Source organism: Rhinichthys klamathensis, unplaced genomic scaffold (genome assembly GCF_029890125.1).
Source record: "Rhinichthys klamathensis goyatoka isolate OS25496 unplaced genomic scaffold, OSU_Roscu_1.1 h1tg000567l_1, whole genome shotgun sequence".
Taxonomy (NCBI): domain Eukaryota; kingdom Metazoa; phylum Chordata; class Actinopteri; order Cypriniformes; family Leuciscidae; genus Rhinichthys; species Rhinichthys klamathensis.
The window spans coordinates 152765-180695 of record NW_026607033.1 but is presented as its reverse complement, the minus strand read 5'-3'; the positions used below and the strand labels follow the sequence as shown (position 1 = coordinate 180695).

The following is a 27931-nucleotide window of genomic DNA, read 5'->3' as shown; positions in this document are numbered from 1 at the left end:
TAAGAGCTAGCTATATACAGGGTAAGAGCATATAGAGCATATATATACACATTTTTGCACTGAGTTATTACAAAAAGAGTAATCAATAAAAATTGCACTGAGTTTAGCAAAAAGAGACATTAAGTTGGAGACACAATTTAGGCTAAGCTGAGGTGCGTATCCATATGGGGAGTAGTATTAAGCAGTCTGATGGCCAGGGGGAAGAAACTGTTCAGAAATCTAGTCGTTCTGCAGAAGATGCTGCGGAACCTTCTGCCGGACGCCAGGTGGGAAAACATTCCATAGTTGGGATGGGTGGGGTCAGAGAGGATCCGGTGAGCCCGGGATAGGCAGCGCCTTTCCGCGATGTTCTTTATGCAGGGGTAGTTATCCTTTCTGTAGTTACATCGTGCACTAAGACCGACGGAAAATGTACAGTTGCGATTTTCTAGTCTGATATGGCTAGGAACTATACTCTCATTCCTGTGTAATAATCAAGAAACTGTACTGCCGTACCATGAGTGCAGCAGGCGTAATGATATGACGCAGCGCCTGAAAATAGGCTACCTTCCGTCAACACAACGGAACTATTTTCAGGCGCTGCGTCATATCATTACGCCTGCTGCACTCATGGTACGGCAGTACAGTTTCTTGATTATTACGCAGGAATGAGAGTATAGTTCCTAGCCATATCAGACTAGAAAATCGCAACTTTACATTTTCCGTCGGTCTTAGTGCACGATGTAACTACAGAAGAGTCAAGTTTTAAATAGGAAAAATATCGAAACTCTTTGGTCATTTTTTTTTTTTGAGAAATGCTAATAGTCTTGTCCACTTCAATGATGTATGCTAAGCTATGCTAAAAGTGGTACCGCAAGAACCGGAGATGGACTGGATGGAACCGGCTGAATGGATTCAAAAACGGTAAAACTCAACAGTTTAACTCTGGGGGAGTTGTAAAATAAGCCTATTTCCAAAAAAAGTGGAGTATCCCTTTAACTGCTTGGTCCCTCACACAGAGTGATCGAGCGCTCGAATGTGTCTTCAGTCAAACATAAGCTTGATTACACTGTTTCTCAAAAGAACAAACATGGGGTCAGTTCCACTGACATTGTCCCGAGGAAGATGCTGAGATAGAAGACAAATGCTCTCGTCCAATATGTGTGCATGTGTTGAGTGGCTTATGTTCGTGTTTAAAAACAAGGAAACAAACATGACAGTAATAGACTTTTACATTTTTCTGAAGACAAAGAAATGTTTTAACCAACTTCTTGTCAACCATCTGCATGTTTAAGGAAATTAAATTTAAGATGTTTTTAAGATTGCAAATGAAACAAAGAATGAGCAATTTTGCTAATTAAAGATTATTAAAAATTATTAAATCATTCACTATCCTTAAAAAGTCTTTAAAAAGTCATTAAAAAGGGAGTTGTTAACAGGGAAAAACTACATTGTGATTGAATAGTTTTTTTTAGATGATTAGGGTTGGATGATAAAGTGGGAAAAATCTAGACATGTTTGAGACTTGATTTTGTCCATTGGACGTTGATTGGATTGTAAAAAGTGAGCATTTTCATACTGGAAAAGAGGCTAAACTGAATGCGCTTATTGGATTGTAAAAAGTGAGCGATGTAACTGGAATAGAGGCAGGAGTGAATGCATTTGGCTTTATTACAGTACATAAAAGACATTTTGATAACAAATTTAAAAAAGTTTCATTTACAATCATTCATAATAAGACTGTGGCGATCAGGACGAGGGTGAGGGACGTGAGAGAACGGCGCGAGGCCGGTGGTATGAGTGATAATGAATGACACCTGTGAGACGCACCGGTCTCGCATCTCTCACGGAGGAGCGGAAGCATAAAAGGAGGAGCAACGACAGTGAAGATTGAGAGAGGAACAGGCCTGAACCTGTGTTTTGTTTTGTTGGTGTTTTACTATGTGACAGCAGTCGTCCTTGAGGGGCTGCTGTCTTTTACTTTCATTTTGTATTTGTTTATGTTAGTTATTAAATAGTTGAATGTTCGCCGGTTCCCGCCTCCTTCTTCCCATAACAACGAACTGCGTTACAAAGACCAGTAACATGCGCCAAGAAAATAAATAGGATCAATTCTGATTTAATGCCAACTTTGATTTTATTTTCCCAAGGAACCCTAATTTGGACCACATACCAATTATTGCATAGCAGGTTAAAAACATTTAATGACAGAAATAATTAAGATTTTTGATGCAAAGTAAATAGTCAAGGCAAGACTGTGTCTTTAAATTTTGAAAGGTGAATTTAAAGTGGTCATGACAAGAGAAATCAAATTTGCCTTGATCTTTTGACATATAAGTGATCTTAGTCCCTTTTAAACATCCTGCAAGTTTCATAGCTTAAAAAATCCTCCTCATTGGTGTCTTCGATTGGGTGGTTGTAACAAGCGCACGACAATGAAGATACTTAAAATAGTCTTTAATTGTAGATTTAAACCAGCAGAGATAACTTGGAGAAACTGAATAGCAAAAAAACTTCAACATAGACGTCAGACACTCACGACAAACAATACAGGACAAGGAACAAACTGAAACTGAGGGCTTAAATACAGAAGGCAAACAAAGGAGCCGATGAGTTCATTAACGAGGGACAGGTGAATTAGATGAACCAATGAAACATGGGGTCAAAGGAAAACAGGCAAACAGAAACTGAATTCAATGAAAACAAAGACCAAATAGAACATAACCTTGACATTACTCCCCCTCCCGGAAGGCGCAACCTCGCGGAAAAAAAAAAAGGGCAGGCTAGGTAGTCTCCATGACGGTACCGGTAGTACAAGAGGGCAGGGAGGCGCCGGCAGTTCAGGGAGCAAGGGAGGATTGGCTTCCGTGGCCTTGACCCGGGAGCTTGGCTCGGTCACTATGGCCGGGGATGTATAGTCCCTTGAGCAATGGGATTGTGAACCGCATTGTGAATTCTGCACTGAAGGTTTACTTAAGTAAACTTCACAAAGGAGTAATAATAATAGTGATGCTCGCTTAATCAACACCACTAAAAAAACAACAAGAGTATTTTCCGGTGAAGACACGGTGTAAACAAAATTAGTGTGCGAGAAAAGATAAAAAAAATCTGTCATGCATGTGTAAATGAGCTCTTAAGCCCACAACTACTAACCAAATACCAGAAGAAAAGCAAAACCCATAGTAGTCATTCTTAAGGATAATGTCATAATCTGCACTGCTGGAAGAGAAAGAGAAATAGAGAGAAAAAAAAGAAGCTAGTTTTCTTCATTCTCTTGATATCTCCCTGCGGTTTTCCATGCGCATGGGAGCCAAACCAAACATATAGCCCCAGTCTTTTTTCCAAGCGTCTCATTTAATCAATAGATATTTGTGGAAAGAGCCAAACAACAAGAGCTCAGCTATATTAGCAGAATAAGCAACAGAATCTAGGACAGCTGATCTATAGAAGATGTCTGAGTTTTGGCAGATCACCATTAAACACCATATAAACCTGCATTACTATACTGGTCCAGTCAAAAGATGATAGATCTGTCCTTCAATGTTGGGATTTCTCACCCATTTTATCATCCAAAAGACAAAAAAAACACCTGATTGCTTATAAATGGAACAGCACGTCCATATTATTAATGTTCATTGCACAACTGGTCAGATGTTTAATACTTAGGGTTAGAAGGTGATGAGGAGGAATGAAAGGAGAATGTGTCGCAGAAATAATTGAGATGAATTGTAGGACACAATATGTGGCATCAAGAGAGCAAATGACCTAATAAAACAGAGAACATACTTACGAGGCCGAAAGTAAGACGAGGACAAAAGGTTGAGTAGATGACAGATGGAGAAGACAAATGGAGTACCGGTACACGCTACAAGATACATGCTTAAAGGGGTCATGTAATGGATGGAACACAAGATTTCCTTTACTCTTTTGAAACAGAACAACTCCATCTACTCTGTAGTGCATCACAACCGGTTTTGCTTCAGGAAACAAGTATCACAACAGAGAACCAAACGTGATTATTGTACAAAAGTAAACAAAAGGTCCTAAATTAGGAGTTGCAATGCTTTATTAATTACCATGAGCACCACCACCAACAACTAGCAAAATATTAACATTTTAGATTTTTAAACGTCTCTTGAATTTTGATAGGCAAGTCAATAATTAAGACTAGTTAAGTCAATAAATGTAATACTTTTACAGTTACGGTTACTAAAAAATTCTATTGCAAATAAATGCTGTTCATTTGAACTTTATATTTGTCAAAGAATCCTGAAAAAATATATCACGATCCCTACAAAAAAAACTGTTTTCAACATTGATTATAATAAGAAATGTTTCTTGAGCAGCAAATCAGCATATTCGAATGATTTCTGAAGGATCATGTGATACTGAAGACTGGAGTAATGATGCTGAAAATGCAGCTTTGCATCACAGGAATAAAAATTCATTTGAAAATCCAGAGCCGATCCTGACCTCCCTGGGGCCCTAAGCAAAAATCTGTTAAGGGGCCCTCCTACCTGACCCATGAGCCATGTAAACCATTTGCCATTGCCACACAGTCACACCTGACACCCCAGTTCTCCCACTACAATCCTCCCTCGTTTAGTTGGTACTAATGAAAATGTAATTCCTGATATCAGAAATAGACATATTTTATATTAATATCAATAATTCACATTTAAAATAGTACAAATTTAATTATTGATATCAAAAATGCATCCTGTGAATTAATAAAAGCTCAAATGGCTTGCCATTGCATGTCACTGTGTTTTAAATGATAAAAGCAATAATTGATACTTGATGGTTATTATTTACTGAGGGATGTGCATCCATATTGACCAGTATGTCCAGCCAATCAACATTTTAAATGCAATATAGTCAATGTCAATAGATTGCTTTCCATCTTGCTTTATTGCAGAGTTGTAACTAAACTGACTTGGAGACTAGATAATCATTGTCTTGTTTTGTCTTGCCATCACGCCTATATTGTACTGGTAACTGGTCCCCATATATGTTTTACTGGAAAGTGCGCGTTTCATTTCGTGCACGCGCATTTTAACTCATGTTAACGCGCGACGCGGTTATCTTTTCCGAGCTGCAGTTTATAAACAAACACCGTTGCCCTTTGTATTATCAAACGTAATCTCATGAAAGTGCGCATCTATACCACGAATTAAATTTCTCATGCTATTTATACGCAAAAAATGGTTTTTGAGTGCATATGCTACACACTGTAAATCTCTTGAGTAGGATTAGGGGTGTGGAGTGCATGCATATTACACGCCAAAAAGTGCGTATCATATGCACGCGAAAACTGCGTAGGCCTATCATATGCACGCAAAAACTATTTTTGGCGTATAAATGGCACGAGAAATTAAATTCGTGGTATAGATACGTGCTTTCAATTCAATCACATGGTGTTTTTCTCAGTCTCTCTTTTGGTGACAGAAGGATAGTTCTGCTTAATTATCTCATCGATGTTGTAAACTTTGATTGACGCGCTTTGACACGAGGGGTAGGCGGGGCCTTGAGTAATTTGCGGGGCACTACGCAACTTGCGTAGTGTGCGTATAGGGAGGATCGGCTCTGTGAAAATCTATTAACATAGAAAACAGTTCTTTTAAATTCTCATAATATTTAACAGTATCACTGTTTTTACTGTATTTTCGATTAAATAAATGCAGCTTTGATTAGCATAAAAACACTGAAAAATCTAACCGACCCCAAAACTTTTGAACGGTACAAGTGTCAGAGAAAGGTCAACCTTATTGAAGAACTAAAATACTAAACGTTTAAAAAGTTTGAAGATGTTTTTAATCAACGGATAACATATTGATTGACATTTTTTGTGGACTTCAGGAATGAACTTTCTGTGGTCTAACAGATGTCTGTGTGAGTGACCTGAAACATGGACGAGTTACTTAACTATTTTGCGGTCGTAGAACTCTCCGCTGCTGTATGTGGTGGCGAGGGTGGAGGAGCAGACCTCCAGATACCAGGGCTTGTTGCCGTTTTCCGTACTGCTGCTGACGGAGATGGTGTAGATGCTGTTGGTGTAGCCGTCGCAAGAGCAGTGATCGCCCTGCCGGCCTCCGTTACCAGACGCCCAAACAAAGATGGAGCCAAGACCCTTACGGCCCTGCAGAGACATGAAAACATATGAACCAGGACATACAATAGAATTTATTTATTTGTTCTTTTTCAAAAACTACACTGCCAAGTTGTCAACAACATCGACAAGATTAACAACTATTTATTTCTACAAACTTTCAAAATATTACTTCCCTTTAAATGTTGTGGTTTTGATTTAGTCTTAACCACCCTGACAATGACAGTTACTCATTGAAAAATCCCACTTGTTTGTGTCTGCGAGTTTGAGACAACAACCTTTTTAATTCCCAGTTCAAAGGCTTGTTTGGCCAGAGGCCCCGGTCCATCCACGGTCTTCCCGTCATCGTCGGGGCCCCAGCTGGCACTGTAAATGTCGATGTAATCTGGCCTTATTCCCAGAGACTTGGCCTCCACCACATCAGTCACGTCTCCATCAAGCATTCGAACACCTTATTCGTCCAAAAACGAACAAATTCAGTCATTGTATAATCACCCCAATGTCGTTCCAAACCTGTATTATTTTCTTTTCTCTGTGAAACTTTAAGTGCAACAAAAATTGATGTTGATTTATCCTGCCAAGCTCTGAAATGCATCATGAAAGTGTTACAATTAGCCCAGTTGAATTGTGCACTGTAAACCATGCCATTTTGTGGTCTAAATGCGAGACCAAATTGTGTTTGGCATAAATGACTTCAAACATAGTGCAACACTTTTTCTTCTTTTTTTTACTATACCTATGAGTTTCAGAACAATATTACAAAGAGGAAAAACAAAGCAGAACAAAATACAAAATCAACTGGAAACAAAAAACTAAATCAAACCAAAAAGAGTGACCTAACAGAGTAATGAAAGGACACAGTCTGCATGATAAAATTTAAAGTTTAACTTAGTACTGCAACTTAAATGAAAATCAGAAAGGTTGCCTTGGCAACTAACTAACTGAAGTATATAAGTTTTTAACCTTAAGTTTTTTCATCTAATATTTATATTTTATTTTATTCCAGCTTTATTTTAATTACTGAAAACCATGTTTAATAGTTTTAGTTAAAGGGATACTCCACCCAAAAATGAAAATTCTGTCACCATTTTCTCACCCTCAAGTTATTGCAAACCTGTATGAGTTTCTTTCTTCTGCTGAACACAAAGGAAGATATTTTGAAGAACGATTGGAACCAAACAGTTATTTGGCACCATTGACTTCCATAGTAGAAAAAAATATATACTATGGAAGTCAATGGTGCCAAAGTTCCAATCGTTCTTCAAAATATCTTCCTTTGTGTTCAGCAGAAGAAAGAAACTCATACAGGTTTGCAACAACTTGAGGGTGAGTAAATGATGACTGAATTTTCATTTTTGGGTGGAGTATCCCTTTAACAACTCTGCATCTAGAACAGTGGTTCCCAAACCTGTCCTCAAGGCACCCCAACACTACTGCTGCGTCCCAATTCGCCTACTTATGCTACGGCCTAAAAGTATGTACTCTTTTTGTGAAGAAAAAGTACATACTTTTGAGTGTGTAGCAAAAGAGTAGACAAGCTTTGGGACATACTACTTCGTCATCTTTAACGGACAGATCTGTCGCGTGCATCCTATCACCGTAAATCGCCCTGTCAATCATCTCGTCACAGTTAAAATCCTCCATTCAATCTAATATAACTTCTTACCATTTCGGAGAGAATTGTTGTCGCACGTTCATCTGCCAGTCATGGGTCTTTCATGCGGAGACTCTCCTCATGTGTTTGGAATTTAAATATAATAATGCATTTAAAAGTTAATGGCTAAACATATCTTTGCAAAAGTTCAGAATGCTGCTGCAGATGCAATATAATGTGGACAACATTGAATAAATACATTTTCGTCAGGTTAGATACTGATAATTAATCACTCAAACCCCTTTATCTAAACCTCTCTACATAACCGTCGGACTCGCGTCCTCCATGTCTGTAGTTTTTGAACACTTTTCACTTGTGTTTGTAGTTCTAACCGAATCCTCGTCCAACGCGCGATGGGTTGTGGGCAATATCAGCCGTTAGAGTGCGCAACGATCTGCACTTCGGATTCTGACCGGAAATAGTAGACCATCCGGGTCTCTTTGGGACACTCATTTCAATATACTACGATTTGGGACGTACTAATTCTATTTTCGAATACTATTTAGGAAGGATAGTATGCGAATTGGGACGCAGCATACACGTTTTCTTTATCTCCCTAATCAAACACACCTGATTCAACTCATCAGCTCATTATCACAGGGGTTAATGAGCTGATGAGTTGAATCAGGTGTGTTTGATTAGGGAGATAAAGAAAACGTGCAGTGTTGGGGTGCCTTGAGGACAGGTTTGGGAACCACTGATCTAGAAGATGATTTTTTTATTTTTTTTATTGCACACAAAAAAAAAAGAGTAACAATTAAGACAAGATACTAAAAACATTTACTAAATATTTAAGCCACTAGATTTTGGGGAAAAAATACATAAATACAATGTGTTATTTTAAAAATGTGCTTTTGAATTTCCTACAAAATTAACAATATGACGAACGTGCAAATGTAAAACTCACACACGAAATCACAGAGGCACATACTCATATGCCATATGGTCAACGATGCACACAAATGTGCAAAAACAGCAATTAAAATCTATCATACTCAGCTGCAATGAGATGTTTCCAAACGCCTCGATAATCTGCAGTCTTTCTCCTCATTCTGATACTGAACTACAGCTTAATTTCCTTTTCTTGCTCTTTATTTTGAAAGAAATCCTTGGTATTTTTGCATAACTTTACAAAAATTATATTATCTAAGCAAGTAATTTAGCTGAAAATTGTATACAAAGCATCTTGCAGTAAACTTATTACAGGCTCAATCAACTTAGAGTAACCTATTTTTTGATCAAGTGCACAATGGTAAAAGTTGGGGTTCAAACCTTCAACCTTTCAGCTAGTACCAGCCAAGATCTTTGATGGACAACTGAAATGAGGCAGAGGCAGAATTAATCAGCTTAATTAGCTTAATTCAAGAAGTCAATAAGATAGGTTCCTGACATAATATAATAACAAATGTGTGTGTGTGACTAGAGAGACTAGAAAAGAGCCTGATTGTATAGTGTGAGAATGTGTGTGCATGTGCATTATTATTTCTAACACCATATGCGCAACATGCTGTTCCTTCCTTGAAACACCTCTACGAGGAAAAACATGGGGTTCAACACTTCTGTATCATTCCTCTCACTTCTGACAAGCTGCATTACACCTCAAATTGATTCCTCGACTTCTAAAACAGCACAGAGAAAAACACTTTTCTGAACCGCAGAGCAGAAAAACGAATAATTTCTACATTTCTAATTATGGTTAAAGGACATGAAGCTGTACATAGCAGCCAAGGCGAGGCCGAATAGATTAGAAATGTCATTAGAAGGCGATGAAGTCATTGGCTTGAATCGGACACGTATTAGCTTTGGCAGCGTTTCAGTGATTAAGCAAGGAAAAAAAAAGTCAACAGCTGAGCCAAAAGACCTAAAGCACTACTTTCATTGCGCTAATCTGTCTTTATCTGGCTTGGAAAAATGGCCAACTCTTTTCAAACATCACTTCACTATTGGTAATAGGAATATTTTGCATACAGGACTTAACAATTGAGATATATGACGATATGTGCAGCCAACATTTGGATGAGGAACAATTAATACACCAGTAATAACAACAAAGTGGACAGATGATTGACTTGTTCCAAACAAGTCAATCATCTGTCCACTTTGTGGTTATTAGTGGTGTATTATCATGCAGAACCTGTCCTGCAACGTCTGTGCTACAAACAAGAACAATTCCGTCGTTTATTGAGGACATGGGGCTTCAACATTTTTACATGGCAGAGGACAAATTAGGCAAAATTGGCATTCCAGTCACCAAACACTGTTCCATTCCAGTACAAAACACTAGGATTGTAGCTTACTATTATTTTGGTAATCGTTTAATATTTTGGTAATTGATTATTTTTTCAATTAATTGGATACAAAAAAAAATCTGCATTTCAGCGAAACATAAAATTGTTGAAAGACAGTAAATTAAGAGAGAAGACGTATTGACTGCAGCATTATTGACTTTAACTGGCATCTAATGAATTGAGGACAAATCGTCCTTCAACAGTCCAAATGAATGCTTAGAGAACAACAATACAGATCTAAAATTAGTTATTTGTTAGAAAAATGAATAGGATTTTATCACCAGCTAAACAAACACCCAGAATATCGTATCTGTTGTAGAACTAAAGAGCCCCTATTTAAAGAGCCCCATTTAAAGGTTACTCATTTTGTTTTGGAGGTCCCCTAAAATAGGTTTCCATGCATCCAAGGTCAAAAAACACAACAAAAACAAATTTCTCATAATAAACATTGAAGCTTTACCTCTTTTCTCATAGTGTCTAAAACGGTTCGATAAAGGATTCGTTCTCTCTAAAACCCTCCTTTCCGAGAGCCTACTCTACTCTGATTGGTCAGATGGCCCAGTCTGATGTGATTGGTCTACCGCTTACAGCATGTGTCGGAAACAAAATGCCATTTTTTACCGTATCAATTCGAGCCAGAGTTCTCATCCTTTGGAAGTGCATGCATAGTGGATTTGCTTTCACAGCGCAGAAACCAGCTTCTTCTCAACGTTTGACAACACAAACCAAACTCTTCCAGGTCTCAGCTTCACCTACAGTGTTTGAGGGCAGGTCAAAGTAGGCGTTGTGGGCACCCAATGAAGACCATAGCCTGGAATTATGCAAATGTGTTACAAACCTACATTAAGTAAGACTGGAATTACTGATGACTAGTTTAAGGCAGTTCAGAATCAGTTTAAAAACTCCATATGCTGTGCACTTTGAACTGTGAAACTTTGCAGATCTCTTACATTCACAAACAGCTATATTACACACTACATGAAAGGTAATATCTGAAAACGCATAATAGGGGCACTTTAAATATTACTGAAGTGGGTCCACAAACAGTGTGGATTATGAAATGGATCGGAGTTTCAGAAACCCTAGCGTAAAAGTCTAAATTCACAATTTTCTTTCGAATTGCAGCCATAGACTCCAATGCCAACGAGTAAAACTAATGAAGATGAATGAATACAATAGGAGCTTCACATCCTCGCTTGGATCCTAAAGAGATTGTATATGTAGCCCTATCCTGTACTCAGTTGCATCGCTAAACTTGATGCATTTGGCACACAGTGCAACTGGAACAACACAGGCCCGAACCCCGCCAAGTCCGAGCAAAGGATGTGTTTGTCGGCATTGCCACCTGCGAGTACAATAAGGAAATATTTGCGTCTTTCAGCGCAGCTGCAGCCCAAAGCAAAACTGCCCCAGATGGCTGATGGCATATCATGAAATCCACTTTTTGATTAAAACTGATCGCCCTTTTCATAGGATTAATTGCTTACGAGCGCATGAATGTCGAGCGGTTCGCTGTCCACTAAATTAATGAACTCTCTGAACAGAGGCGAACAGGAGCGCGGGCGTCTTGTCGATTTAATCCTGTGCACACATGCGGAATAATCCTGTCTTATCTGCTCTGACTGCGTCTAAAACCTGTTGCTTGATCAGGGTTTAGCCACTTGCGGCAACTGGTCAGTTTTACCAATCCATGTGTGTTGAGTGTCGGCTGCGGCGGGTCTGTAACTAAAATAGCATCTGGCATTTATTAGAAAATGAGGAGAGCAGGGAAGTAAACAGACTGTTTTTCGAGAGATGCATACCTCCTATGCGGGCGTTGTAGGCTATACCTACAATGCAATGCGAGTTGTTGGCTACAGCAGCAACTTCACCTGCACAACGCGTCCCATGCCTGGAAAGAAAAAGAATTGCAATCAAAAATCAATCAAAAATATAAATATGTTATTGTGTGTTTGTGTCTGAGTTTGATCAGAACTGTAAAGATGTCAGTCTTGCTTGCCCATTATCTCCTCACTCTATTCTGTCCTCTCCACACTGCTAATTAAAACTGTAAAGAGGGAAAATATTTTTTATAAAAAAGCTGGATTGACACTGGCTCTGATTTAAGCCCTAGTGATTTGCCTCATTGTCTACAGCCTAAGCTACACTGTAAAAAATTATTGTAATATTAACTGTAACAAAACTGTAAAAATGCGACAGTAAAAGCCTGTTAAAAACTGTAATAGATTTAACCTTAAAATTTTTTATTTCAGCTGCCATGTTTATTCTGTAAAACGATGGATTTTTTTTTACACTGTATCATTCAGTGTAATCCAAAACATTTAATCACTCACCCAAAACATTTAATTAATGTTTCAAAACCTAGTTATTGTGTCAGTAAATTGGCCAATGCCACCAAAAAAAAAAATTCATCATGTGAGCCACACTGGTCAAATGTTTTTTCACTATGGAAATATTTGTTAAATACAAATGTTTTTTCTACTTTTTTGTTGACACTGACTGCTTTCTTTACTACACGAGAATGTCAGTTTTGTCTAGCTGAATGCTCTTGTGCATCATCCTGAGCTTTTTATTAGGTAAAATTTACTGGGAAAAGTCAATACTGTATAAAAAGAATATTCATATATTTTTATTCAAATAGTACATTTATTTTGTATTATTTCTACATTAAACACAACAATACGCCATCGCATTCGCGACTCTCCTATGTTTAAAAGCGACACTTCCGGTTTTCTTCCCACCAGAGCGATTTCAAAATGGCGGCTGCGTGAAATCAGCGTATATGCTGATCAGGAACATGCATACAGAAAGTAAATAGGGTGAACTTTTGATTTCATTTTGTTAAAGGTACAATATGTAAGAATTTTGTTCAGTGTGCACAGTGTGATATATTTCCTGCAGTTGTGTACTTACAATATCCCAAAAGTTCCCAAAGATTTTTCATTTCAGAGAAATTCCCATTTTAAATAATTGGCCGTCCCGGAAAACCTGTTCACTTGTCGCCTGTCAATGACGTAATATCCGCGTTATCGCTGGTTTCCGCTCAAGTACTGCCATAGTACCATAGTACAACCATGGCAACAGACGTGGACAACTGCGTTACGTCTAGCGGCACGCTCACGCTGTTGTTGTTTCGTTCAAACATTATGGACCATGGCAAGCAGACTTTGGGACAAAAGGTGAACTAAAACGAGGATCAATATCAGCGTGGTGTTTTCGAGATACCGAGAGCTAGCGTCCTTGACTAACTTCGACTTGACAGAGATGCCGCTCTTGCATATACTTAGACAGGTGAGCAAATGTACATAAAACAAATCAAGGTTATATAGCTCAACATGATGAAATGTTAGAATGATCAGTATGTTATTCTAATGTTGATCTAGCTTACTGCTAGTCTCATACAGCCAACAAACTGACACATAGAATAACATTATAACTTTCACACACTCAAATGCAGTTTAGTGTGATAGTGTAGACCAAGTGAAACAGCGCTGAGTTACCTCACGTTTAATTGTCAATGTATTCACTCGTCCATAAACATTATTAGATCCATCGGCTTGACGACAAGTTCCATAATTCCGCAGGAAACTAAAAGCAAAAACTTTGTTTTGGACTCCGACGGCAGCACATTTTGAAACTGATAACCAAGTCAATCCTCTTTCCAGCACTGTCACAGCGTATCGCAACAGGCTGCGTTAGCAATGCATTAATTGCATTTTTATCTTGTGCACTGTTCACTCGCTGTCGTTCGCTCAGTGCACCTCTTTACCAAAGTCTCTTTTAATAGTTTTATTCTTTGTCCTCACTCAATTAAGTTTCTGCTCCGGGAGGCACGTTCCACACTTCAAAAATGAATTGAACTGTTTTCAATTTTCAAACTGTTATTGTTTTCCATTTCAAATATCCTGATGAGTATTAACAAAACAGGTCTTTGAAGTTTTGCCTGAGCTCTTGGCAGTTCATTCGTAAACATGTGGCATGAGCAGAGAACAAGCATTAAATCAGGTGCTTATCAAAGACAGAGACGTTTTCAATTAAATCCACACCACACTCAATCCCACAGGATTGGATTGGTTTCAGTGCTTCCCCACAAAAAAACTTCCCACTTCCTTTATTGTGTTGACACGCAAAATCACACAAGTCCAGCATTACAGCTTTATTTGCATTACTCCAAATATCACAGCTTTTGAGGAGGCAAGATCTTTCAAAATATTGCTGTATTAGATCTGGTCCAAAATCTAGCCAGATCTACCCAAAACACCCCAGCAACCATTTGGGGTGATCATTCCTCATAGTCACACATTAAGTTAGGTGCTATAAATCCTATCAGTGTGAAATTTTAACCTGTGCCAGCACAAATATCCGACAATCCATTGGCGAGACCAGAGGTGCGCACTTTTGGGATTTTCCCTTCGTGTGCCATGAGGTTGCCAACCGCTACCCTGGAAACTGCCTAGCAACCACCCATAACACCCTAACAACTGTCTAGCCACCACCTAGAATCTAGCAACCACCCAAAAACCTAAAACAAAAATCATAGCAATCACCCAGTAAACACCAGCAACTATTCACAACATATTAGCAACCTCCTAGCAAGGTCAAAATACCTTTAAAACTTCAAATCTCTATTCAAACAAACCAATTACTCAAACTGCAAAAAGGCTTCAATGACCTTTGAACTTCAAAACAATCTTCAAAAACTTTTTCAAGCAAACATTTTGTCCACCCCCTGATCACTCAAAAGCAAGTTACGCAAATGTTAGCAGCAAATGAGATGTGTTTAAAGGGATAGTTCACCCAAAAATGAAAATTATCTTATCATTTACTCACCCTCATGTCGTTCCAAGTTCTTCAGAACACAAACAAAGATCTTTTTGATGAAATCTGGTAGCTTTCAGTCCCTCCATTGATGACTACTCAACTGACACTTTGACGCATCAAAAGGTTCATAAAGAGATCGTAAAACCAATACATATGAACTGAGCGGTTTAGTCCAAATTTTCTGAAGAGACACGATCGCTTTATATGATGAACAGATTGAATTTAGGCTTTTATTCACATAAAAACATTGATCAGCGAACATAAACAGAAGCTCAAACGAAACTGCTTGACCTCTTGTGGAAGCTCAAACGTGCTGCATAACACACGAAAATGAACCTCATTGGTTCTTGCTGAAGCTCAAACCCTTAAGACAAGTCGTGTGGTGAAGAGTAATTTTAAAGACATCAGGACTCACTTGTTCTCGTTGCTGGAGTCGTATCGTGGGGTTGGGTCATAGTCATTGCCATTCACATCGTAGCTAGCAAGCTGATCCTAAATGACGGACAAAGCACATCAAATAAACCAACTGAGGCATTGAGAATGAAATAAACCCATTTTGTTTTTCCACTGTAGTAATCTAGAGTGCTAAAATATATAACACAAGCAATAATTGTATTTGTATTATTCACGCTGTCCAGAGCAGTGTTAAAACTAACTATTAAACAATATTTTTAACAAACTATTAAAAACATTTTTATAAAATAACAATCAATAGAATGTATTTACAACATTAATGTTACTAAAATAACACTTAAGAATGCATTTACAGAGATTGGAGAAAGTTTCAAGATAATCTCACATAATTCTGAGCCAGATCCGGATGGTTCCTCTCAATACCGTCGTCCAAGATGGTGACGACCACATTTCGACCTGTGTAGCCTCTCTGCCAGGCCGCAAGGATATTCATTTCTGAACGACAGCGGCTGTTTTTATCACTGCAGTGCTGGAAGACAATAAGAAGTCATCAACATCAATGTACCTTCACTTGCAATCAGTTTCAGGCAATGCATTTGACTTTGAAAATATGAAACATTGGAACATTAGCAACATTCTCTGCTCTCCAGAAACACAAGCCTTTATTACTTCAGTAACCTTATGACTCAATCCGTCTGTGAGGAAATATGTCACAGCAAGTGGCAGCATAAACCTGTAAATTAAACGGGACGATTCATGTTTATTCAGCGGCAGAGGTTTTCGTGTCCTTCAAGGTCTCATTTATGATTCTTTTCAACGCAGTCTTTGAGGACACAATCAACAAAGACGTCCCAGTGTGAAGCCAACATCAGAGGACGGATTGAAAACAGTCTCAGATACCTTTGTGCTGCAATATTAATCATGTGAATGCAAACTAACACTGAATATCCTTTAATAATGCTTGAAAACACCAGCTTTAATGGATTAACCATTAATCTTGTAGTGTTTGAAACTGATAAACAAAGAAAAAAAGGATTTGCATAGACACTTCAGTAAAACTAACAAGGTCTGAAGTACTTCGAAGACACTTTTCGGAAGGAAAAAAGATTAGATGCCAACGAATAAAGAGTAACAAATTTCACAAAAATCAGTAATCAATTAAAATCTTGTTGAAGTAAGAGCAGGAGTACAGCACAAACAAAATCAACCATTAAAGAGTGAAGTAGGATAACACTTATGGAGTAACTATTGGAAATTTTTATCAAAATCCAAATAAAACATCTTTACAAAGAAAACCAAAAGAGCTGCATGTACTGTATAAACAAACAGAATTTTCTCCTAAATAACATAATAATGCAATCAGATTCATCAACAATATCACAGTGAGAGCACAGTGGATCCTTATCAGGGTATATATTTTTAAGGAAAGACTGAAAGAGTTGTTGAAAGTTTAATGGTGATGACATTAAAGTCATGCGACTGTGGTGTGGTTCATTTATAGCCTAATTTTAGCTTTTTAGTTCTGCCGATTGTGTTAATACATCAAAATTCATAAAGGTTGCATTCATTTGTGAAGATTATCATGATGAACAAAACATGAAAGAATCATTAACTTATTTTGGTCACAGAGCTTATTTTATGCAATAATCCAAAAGCCAAATGGAAAAATCCTATCAGCTTTTTGTCAAGGGAACCAAGGGTTCTTGAAAGACTATGTAAAATGATGCTTTTGGCAGAAATTTGCCCTGACTAATGCCAGTGTTAGTGTGATTGTGTTCATTTCCTCAATATGAACTAATTTGTAATTCATAGCATCAAGCTAGTAAGAGAAACAAACTAGCGCACATACACTACTTTCACACAGTTCGGTTTTTATGAGGCAAGGGCAGCGGAAACAGTCCTGCTATAAAACAAATAAAACAACAGGAGCTTCACAAACGAGCCCGTTTAATGAAGCACAAATCAGTGGCCCTTTTCTCTCTAGGAGTCACTGGAAATGAGGCAGCGATTCATTTGCTAAATCACTTCATTAGGAAAAAAAAGGTCAAAAGGTAAAGATAGCCTATGAAATACAGGACTGAATGTGTGAAATATCTACTAACAATGTACCACATGTTGGACCATTTGGGATCGTTGAAGTGGATGTAGCTCGGGTCACTCCTGGCTTGACGTTTCACTCGTGACTTCACCACCTGCTGCTGCGCCCATTCAACCTGCAGAAAAGGCACGGGTTACATCGACTCGCATCAAAGACTAAACAGTTTATGCTCACCTTCATGCACATAAACATGTCTGCGAAATGCGCGGCCTGTATTTAGTCACGCTCTGGCTTTTCCATTACGTGAGGCTTATGTAGTCATTGCATTTTGAGGAGAAACAAATGGGAATGTAGTACTCTGAAACATGCTTTCCCAAACCCAGCCTGAAGAAGAAATACCATCCAAAATATATGCATATCAATTAAGTCTAAGAGATTTTTTTTTCACACACATTTCTGTCCCTAAATATGTAATAGCAATAGAAATGCTGCTGATTTTAGAATTCATTTATGATTATAATATTTGGTTAGTGCAATCATGTTTTACCTTGAATACGCATTAAATTAGAGTGTGTGCTAGTCTAAAAATGACTAAAAGCAAGGAAGAAAGTGCTCTCGTGCTTTCTATATCGATTAGAGCAGCACCAGCCACATCCAGATCTATCTAGATCTCTGTATCCTTCCAGTTAAACGTATCATCTGTTGTAAATAAAGGGATGCGGACTTCTAATTTGAAGTCACCCGGCCATCCCCGCAGATTTATTTGTCTTGCGGCAATGCCCGAATTTGTGGTTCCTCTCAAAAGAGCTTAACTTCAGAATCACTAGTGCACTACGCTTTCTTGCTTTCATTAAAGAGGTCCAGAGGGAAAATGTAACGAAAATCACATATTGCAATTATTATGTCTTTCTCTTTTCTACAGTCCCAGTGCTATAAATGAATGGGTTGGGTTCGGAATCAATAACCAGTTCTTATTAAAAAGTGGCTCTATTAAATAAATAAATAAATAAAAAGAACCAAATGCTTTATGCCATTTGGTTCCATTAATTCTTGAATGTTTGGATCATACTGATCCACTAATGAATCTCTAGCAAGTTGTTTGGAGGCTGAATCGAATGTCAAGAGAGAGAAAGGCTGAGTGCAGCTAGTGATAATAAATATCACGCAATGATTCAGTTAAATCAGTTATAAACTTGTTCAGATATAGTTAGGATATATAGTATCAAGAGCTATTGAACTGTCATGATCCGGCCTTCTTGTCCTTGTCTTGAGGCTGGATCATGACAGACCCATGTTTTGTGTACAAGCACATGTGCTGCGTCCCAATACGCATACTATCCGTCCTAAATAGTATTCGAAAATAGAATTAGTACGTCCCAAATCGTAGTATGTTGAAATGAGTGTTCCAAAGAGACCCGGATGGTCTACTATTTCCGGTCAGAATCCGAAGTGCAGATCGTTGCGCACTCTAACGGCTGATATTGCCCACAACCCATCGCGCGTTGGACGAGGATTCGGTTAGAACTACAAACACAAGTGAAAAGTGTTCAAAAACTACAGACATGGAGGACGCGCGAGTCCGACGGTTATGTAGAGAGGTTTAGATAAAGGGGTTTGAGTGATTAATTATCAGTATCTAACCTGACGAAAATGTATTTATTCAATGTTGTCCACATTATATTGCATCTGCAGCAGCATTCTGAACTTTTGCAAAGATATGTTTAGCCATTAACTTTTAAATGCATTATTACATTCAAAATCCAAACACATGAGGAGAGTCTCGGCATGAAAGACCCACGACTGGCAGATGAACGTGCGACAACATTTCTCTCCGAAACCGTAAGAAATTAACTTCGATTGAATGGAGGATTTTAACTGTGACGAGATGATTGACAGGGCAGTTTACGGTGATAGGATGCACGCAGCACGTGGCAGATCTGTCCGTTAATGATGACGAAGTAGTATGTCCCAAAGCTTGCCTACTCTTTTGCTACACACTCAAAAGTATGTACTTTTTCTTCACAAAAAGAGTACATACTTTTAGGGCGTAGTATAAGTAGGCGAATTGGGACGCAGCAATGGCCTTTTGTTTGGGCCCTTGTTATCCTCGTCTTGTCATTATTGTCTAGTCAGCTTCACCTGTCCTCGTCATTAGTGTTCCCCTATTTAATCCCCTTGTGTTTGCTGTCCTGTGCCGGTTCATTGTTTCTCACTTTGTGAGATTCTCTCCGTGAGTACCTTGTCTTAGTAGAAAGTCTTGTTTAGTTCTTAATCTTGTAGTTGTGTTCAGGTAATAGTCTAGTTCTTGTCAAGTGTTATCTAGTTTAGTTATCCCTCGTTTGTATTGCCTCTGTTTTGCTCCCTCGTGGGTTTTGTTTTCCCCTGTTTTCTGTTATAATAAACATTGTGTGATTGTCTACCGTCTGCGCTTGGGTTCATCTGCTATCGTCATAACATGAACAAATAAAAAAAATAAGTGGTCTCAATAATTATGAGGTCATGAAAACTGCATGTATTAAAGTTTAAAATGGTTTAGATGAAGTACAGCATGTCGCACTGCTGTGGCAGCAAATCAGCAGCTCACGTACTAAGTAACAAGAAAATAAACTATGCACTTCACTCTATTTGTAGTATGTACTGTGGCATATACTATGGATAGTTCAATTGGATGATTTGAAACCGATAAAATACTAATAAACACCCGAGAATGCACATTCTACATTAATACACCAAGTCGCACTGTGTATAATATGATATTTTGGCTGATGAATATTACTTGACTAAAAAAGTTGGTACATGTTTTTGAAAGAAGTATCATAGTAAAAACAGTAATATTGTAAAATATTACCATCATTTAAAATAAATGTTTTTTATTTTAATATATTTTACAATGTAATTTATTCCTGTGATGGCAAAACTGATTTTCAGCATCATTACTCTGGTCTTGTCACATGATCCTTCAGAAATCATTCTAATATGCTGATTTGCTGTTCAAGAAACATTTCTTAATTTATTTTCAACGTTAAACAGTTGTGCAGCTTAATATTTTTGTGGATATGTGATACATTTTCCTCAGGATTCTTTGATGAATATAATGTTAAAAATAACAGCCTTTATTTAAAACCGTAATCTTTTGTTATATTATAAATGTCTTTATGATCACTTTTGATAAATGTAATGCATCCTTGCTGAATTAAATGATTCATTTCTTTTAAAAAATCTATCTTTTAAAAGGTAGTGTAATTCATTATTGAACACTGGTGCCTTTTATCACAACGCAACAACAGCAGATTGAACACTGCAGATCTGAAAGATCATTTTCAGTGTCCTTTTATATAGACTACAACACTTCAACAACACATCTATTGGATGAGATGTTATTTGCCTCGTTCTTTTCAGCTTGACAGCTCTTTGCTTGTGGTAACAAAACATTTCGCGCCACCTCGCATGGCCTCTGCCTGTGGCCTGACACTGATGAAATGGGTTATTGGGCATTTGTCACGCAACACCATTTGTACACATGGCCCGGGGCAGGATATGATCAGAGGGCCTTCGTCAGATGCCCTCCAATACACCTGGACTGTTTTATTACTCCCGAGATGCCGGCTGTCGGGAGGAGATAATCTTAGCAGGGGAGGGCTGGCTTCCAAATCCTGGAAACAGCTTGACTTTGAATGCCTGGCTGCTCTGTCAAATGAAGTCTTGGACAAACACGGCTGCTCGTCATATTAATGCGTCCGGGACCGAAGTGATTTAATGTGTAAGTCGGAGGATTGAAAGTCAGAGCATAGGAACCATCTGAAAGGAGGAGGGACACAATTGTAACAGAACTTAACAGCTTGGCCTATGAATATTCATTATTTAGTCATATAATGAATTTTCAACAGTAGTCCCAGTACTACTGGTTTTACCCAGCTTTTGATCTTAAAATTGTTTTGTATATGTGTCCAACTACAATTTTTTCATTAGATCAACATAATGATTTCCTAATAAAAGTGTCATAATTAAAAGTGTACTCCCATATAATGGTTGCTACACCTCCTAATAAAGGTTATTATAGTTTTAAAAGTTTTACTAGTGTGAAACCCATAATGCAGTCATTTTCAGTTTAGTTTTGTTCATTTTGATGGTGCATTAACCAGTCCCTCCAGGATTTTGCGATTGCAAGAATAAAGTCAATTCAACCAACTGACGCATTATTTTCAATTTAAGACAATAGTAATTTAAGCTGTAAAAAAATGCTAAAACAATTATACAACATTAGAGAATAATATAACTAATAATAAAATGTCAAAACATTAAATAACTATTTAAAACGTTTAAAATATACAGTATGTAATCAATGACAGTAGTATGCAGGCATCTGTGTCTAACACAATTCTGTATTTTCAACTAAGCAGAATTATGAATAGATATATACTGGTGAGACCAATGCCTTGTGCAAATCAACACACACACACACAAAAAAAATCCAGCAAATATCACCTCAATTTTTCAAAAAAAAGTCACAGAAAATTTAGTTATTTTGGCCTGTAAAAATCAGTGACAAGTCCTGCGAAATCCTGGTGGGAGTGAATAAAAAAACTGATTTTAGTAAACTAAACTTAATTTGCTATGTTTATCCAATTGATTTGTACAATGTATTTGAATTGACAAAATTGACAAAAGTTCTCTCAACTTTTGGGAAGTAAGTAAAACTAAAAAAAAACATTTTGAAAGAAATGAATTAATACATTTTCTTTCATTTCTTTTTTTTCCCATAAAGTTTCAGTTTTAGTTTTACGGTCATTGTACACAGTGGAGGGAGAAGGGTCCATCTGTGCTATTGTTTAATTATGCAATATTGAGCATTGAGTGCTTTTGCAACCCCGGGCTGAAAGTCACCCTGTTCAGTGTTGAAACAGAATTAGAGCACAAAAATGATGCCGTAACCAACCCCAAAATTAAAAATAGGGCCTCTTTGAGAATAGATTAACTGAATTTTGACCAATGTAAAAATGTGGATGCGTATTCAAGTAGTCATTTAAACAGCTTTAGTGTTTCATCCCTTATGACACATACGACATATCAGAAACTCACCATGCTGAAAATAATAACATCAAAGATGAGGTTACAATTTGTTTCAAAATTCACAACAACACATCATACTGCAGGACATGCGCAAAATGAAATGCGCTATGAATACACAACTGCTGCCATATTTAGCTGTAAATTTTAACTACCATCCCACCGGCATCACGGGGTGTTTATGATTCAGACTCCATCAGCTCTTGTGTCAGATGGCCTGCACAGGGCCAATTTTGAGATGTTTATGGCATAACATTTTTGAAATATATTCAATAGTTTTGTTTGAGCCCATTTAGATCAACTAAATGAGACTTTTCATGAAGACAGCAGCTGCAGACTCTCATTTGAAGCTTTATTTTAGATAACCGTTTAAAAGTTTGGTAATAATAAGGAGTGTTTCTTGAGCACCAAATCAGCATATTAGAATGATTTCAGAAGGATCATGTGACACTAAAGACTGGAGTAATGATGCTGGAAATTCATCTTTGACATCACAGGAATAAATTATATTTTCAAAGATATATAAATAGAACGTTAAAAGCAATGAAGAGAGGGGTGTGTTTGTTTGGGTTGATTTCAAATATCAACAATGTTCAGCAACGACTTTTGAGAAATAACATACTACACCTTTAAGGACCCGTGAAAACCGTGTTTGATCAATTTAATGCTTCCTTAAGATCAATTTAAAGATCGCTGTGGAAATACAAACCGGAAGGGGCTATAAAAAAGGGGGCGGGGCTACAAAAGGTCTCTTTCATAAACTTTCAAGCATTTGAAGTGCCATTCTTGTCATCAGTGGAGTGTTTGGTGATGGTGGCCACATGTGGGAAGGCTTACCTCTGGGTCCATGTGAATAAAGCTGTGAGAGCCCCTCAAGGCAAAGGTGGATCTGCGTACCACCCTGCTGTGATGGAAATGGTAATGGTGCTCCAGTCCTCCGATCTACAGAACAAACAACCATGAAAACCAGCAAGAGAATTAGCAGTCACACATTTGAGAAAGGCATGAAATGAACTTTTATCAGAGACAGCTTTGGTGGACAGAAATTGCATCTTGGCAAGGGCTAGCAAAAAAAAAAGAGAGAGATCAATATTAGCACATACAGCACAGACTCCAGTATAAAAAAAGTTCTTGCACATTGATAGCTATTCCAGCCTCACAAAAAGCCAAAGAGAATCTCAGTAAAATGGACATATGGCACACAGTTGGTGTTGCAGAAGGCGAAATCCAGTTGGCACATGCCTTCTGTTCTGCCCTTAGCACATCTATCACACACTGGCACTTCTGAGTCAAATGATAAAGGAATAGTTCGGTATTTACTCGCTCTCGATGTTGTTCTAAACCTGTATGCATTGCTGTTGTTTTTGTCAATAAGAGTAATTTTCCTTAATTCGATAGCTTCGCACAGGGAGCAGACAAAAATGTAATCATTTAAATTTCATATGAAAAATATAATTCTCCATCCAACATATTTAAACTGTCACATCATTGCCTACAATATACACGTGTACCAAATGGCATTTTAGAGTACATGATGACATACTTGGAATGATGTGTCCTTTTTGAATTTGAAGTTTAGAACTCTGGTGGAACATTTCAGTGGATAAAGAGATAATAAGTTGTATAACTTGTATGTACTACTTTATGGTGTTTTTTTGTGCATTTTCCATATAGCTGATTGTATGGAAAATATAGATGGAAATCATCAAGACAAAAAAAGTCATACAGTTTTGATAGATACATAAGGCTGTGTAAAATAATTAAATTATTTTCTTTTGCAGATAAAGATTTTTTTAATACTTTACCTGATTTTTCTGCAATTCAAATGTTATTATTGTAAATAAATGTTTTCTTTTGTAACAACTGAGAGGGTGTAATATTAAATATGTGGGGAAGAATCCATTCACATATCTGTCTGTAAATAAACTCCATGTTCTTTGTTCACTCATATTGATTCTCCTTGCTGTCAGTACACAGTGAGCAGAATTGAGATGTATGTAAAAGCATTAGATGACAAAGAGGACTTAAAATAACCTTGAAAGACAACTTTGTCTGTGCTTTCAACAAAGAAATAAAAGAGATCTGCCACTGTGATGAGGCAATGAGCAACCAATCCTATCAAATCAAAGCTTCACAGACCTCTGAGAAGAACATCTTGAAGCCCTGAGATAAGCAACCTCACAGAGACTAAATTCAAGGCATACTAGTAGCGTAGTAGACAGTGTTAATTTGAACAGACACCACCTCCAGATGTCCTAAGGCCCTTGAGTGCAAGAGAGATGTGCATTTCATACAGTGCAGTCGACTTGAGAAACAAGAGCTGAATAACGTGTTCAAACAATGATTTCTCAAGTATGATTTTTCAAGTTCTTACAATGTAAACATGTTTAATAAGAGTTTATTTAAGGATAGAGGGGTAATTCTTTACATAATGCAAGAATCCACATTGAGCAAGTAAAACCCAAAGACTCTTGCAGCATTTAGAAACTCTAGTGGCTTTTTGATAGGCTTTTTGATTTTTAAAGTTGTAGTAATACCACATATAAAAAGATTTCACAACCTGAAGCATATCACTGCAATTTATCCTTTGAGGTATTACACATGTGACAAGTCTAGACTATTAAACCACAACAACAAAAAAGGTTGAAGTTTTATAGAAAGGAAGAATGGGTGGTCTAATTCTGTGGCTAATGATGATGTGATCCAGACGAATCAGAAGTGGGAATAAATTTTCCACTTCCAACCTCACTGAATTCCTCTTGAAAATAACCAATGGAACTTGATTATGATTTCATTTTTCTAACTTTAGTTAATGTGTAATGTTGCTGTTTGAGCATAAACAACATCTGCAAAGTTACGACACTCAAAGTTCAAAGCAAAGGGAGATATTTTATTTTACAGAAATCGCTTTTTAAGGACTACAACAAACGGCCCGCCCCCAGGAACACGCAAAGGGGGTGAGGCAGAGGAAGAGTTGTTTAGTAGAGCACATTTGAGAGTCTCCTTAAGCTGTCGCATCCGTCTTTTCACATTTATTGCAATACAGTGCGTAACAAAAATGCAATATCATGTCACTCTGTAGCCATCTTACAACAGTTCCCATATGACATGAGCAATTTATAGATTATCATGAAAGAATATGGTAATCAATGACTTGCTTTAAGATAGTTAACTCCACATCAGCTACATAAATTCATCAACTAACCATTCAGAAACGTCCTGTTGCATTCTACATGTTGTCACTTCTTCTTGAGTCTCTCCAGCATTGTCTGACTTCGGTTTGAACATAACAGGCAGAACAGTTTCTGACATTTTAGTGTGTCTGCAAGCTACTAACAAACCAGCTTTTGAAGCTCCGCCCTCTGTGTCGGGAGCAGCAGCTCATTTGCATTTAAAGGGAGACACACACAAAACAACGCGTTTTTGCTCACCCTCAAAAAGGGACAATTTTAACATGCTATAAAAATGATCTGTGGTGGGGTATATTGAGCTAAAACTTCACATACACTATCTGGAGACATCAGTGACTTATTTTACATCTTATAAAAAGAGGCATTATACCACCCATTTAAAATGAGATCAAATTCTGCTTCTCATTGATTGGCTGATCAATCTGCTCCCACTATAGGCCTACATGTACATTTTTTTTCAAGTAGGACTGGAGGGAACTTTTCACACACTTAACAAAATGACTGAAAGACTCGATCTATTTCTCAGTGGTGAAAAAAAGCTAAATGTAAACGACAGAATGCAAATAAAGGCTATAATTGTGCATAGTTAATATAGCAACAAGAACAATGAACTGAAGCCAAAGGCTGCGTTCTGTCAAAATCTCACATTCATGTTGCACCTGCCTAATTTCTACCAAGTGACACATTTTGCAGGGACAGTTTGCTTGTTCTCCTGGTGCTTTAAAACATATGACTAAAACTATGCAAAACTATATAGTTATATTAAATACAGGATCGTGTGCATAATTTGGGCCAATCAATGTTTGATATGTGTGGTGATTTAGCAGCCACCACACCAATCAAAAATCATCATAATACAAAAGTACTTTTTAATTTTCCTATTCAGCAAATGTCAATGTAATTTACATATTATGCAATTTATGATAATATTAATAAATGTCAATGTTTACTTAAGTTTAGCTTTTGTACTATAAACTATTATAGTACGGTAGTTGTTTTGGGTCCCTTCTTGATATTTTATTAAAACCATGGTCATGAAGTAAATGCAGCTGCTTGCACATTTAACCCTGAGACATTTTAAACCATAGGTTAATCCTGAGATATCTTGCTCCATGTTTCTTACTGTCCACACTGAGTTAATCATTCCTGCATATTAAGGTTTCGAAATTTCTTGGAAAACGTAATCGAGGTTGTTTGGGCAACGTTCAGCCCGCTCCAGTAGTCTTGAAAAACACCAAAATCGTCTCTTTATCACTTTTTTACTGGCGCTCTTTTACTCGCTTAAACCAAACAATTGCGTAGGCTAATATGTTTCTGCTACTGTACATAATTCATATTTAATTAGATAAGTGTCAAAGAAATTCTTGCTTACATTTAGGCATTTCTCGCTGCCTACCAGTTTTAGAATTACAACTGCGAATCGATGCGTGCAGGTTAAAAATACCTAAAAGTAGAGTGACAGCCCTGAGCAAATTGTGTTCAGTGCGTAATTGTTTGCGTAATTTACGCATGACCTAACTTGTTAGTTTTTGATAATGCTCGCATACCAATGATACATTCTCATGGACTTGAAACTGATTTAAATGAGTTTCCCATCATATATGCATACTAAACAAATACAAAAATATCCTTACCTGACCCAAATTAGTAAAGCCATATTTTGAGGCGAGTTTATCAGCGTCTACTGGTCCTCCGGGGATCCGAACAGCCCAGTGATTGGTGTAAACCCGAGAAAGCGACGCTTCCCACAGCCAAAAAGTTGACAAAACAAAACCAAGCAACAAACGCATATTGCTCGTCGATGGTCCAGTCTGGTAACTTTGCGGTAAATGATTCACGCACAATCGATCACCTCCACACTCACCAAAACACGAGCATCAAACCTTTAGTCCTGGCACGCGATACATCCAAAACATCCTCGAGTTACTCCTGCATTATTTCCCCCCATTCAAAACATTGCATCCCTTCCTATCGCTTCATTTTAGCAGCTCGAGTTCAATAAACCTGAAAATGTTGGTCCTGTTTTACGACAGATGGCACGCCAGCCAATAAGTCTTGTCATGTAAGCCCTATATGGCAGAATGAGTGCGCGCGCTATTATTGAGGTTAGCAGCACGAGCTTATGGCTAGTGCTTGCATGCGCAAGTGTGTCATATAGACGCCAATAAAAGGCGTTTTTATCCAGACAAGTGGCGTGCAAGTAACTGAGATATGCAGATTCATAGCTCACACAGGTAGCCTAACTCACTTTTGAACGAGTCTTGCAGTGTGGTGATGAACCCTAATGATGACTGACCAGAAGTACGAGTATTTCTAACTGTTTAGGGGGGAATCTTAGCTCATGACACCTGTCAAACACTAACTAAACTT

General features: G+C 37.7%; 1 protein-coding gene across 2 annotated transcripts in view; it reads right to left on the bottom strand.

Moving 5' to 3' along the window:
• The window catches only part of pcsk6 (proprotein convertase subtilisin/kexin type 6), a 91491-nt gene extending 63788 nt beyond the window's left edge, over window positions 1–27703 (bottom strand). Inside the window, exons 1-8 of one of the 2 annotated variants that reach the window (XM_056239597.1) lie at window positions 27196–27703; window positions 23208–23312; window positions 17368–17478; window positions 15651–15794; window positions 15267–15343; window positions 11833–11921; window positions 6367–6539; window positions 5906–6118 (exon numbers count right to left, since the gene is read on the bottom strand). In XM_056239597.1, the coding sequence (XP_056095572.1) occupies window positions 5906–6118; window positions 6367–6539; window positions 11833–11921; window positions 15267–15343; window positions 15651–15794; window positions 17368–17478; window positions 23208–23312; window positions 27196–27351 (1068 nt within the window). In that variant the 5' untranslated portion in view covers window positions 27352–27703. Of the gene's footprint in view, window positions 1–5905; window positions 6119–6366; window positions 6540–11832; window positions 11922–15266; window positions 15344–15650; window positions 15795–17367; window positions 17479–23207; window positions 23313–27195 lie in introns of those variants that run through there. The other variant, XM_056239598.1, reaches the window with a different exon arrangement.
• Window positions 27704–27931: the final 228 nt, after the last annotated feature.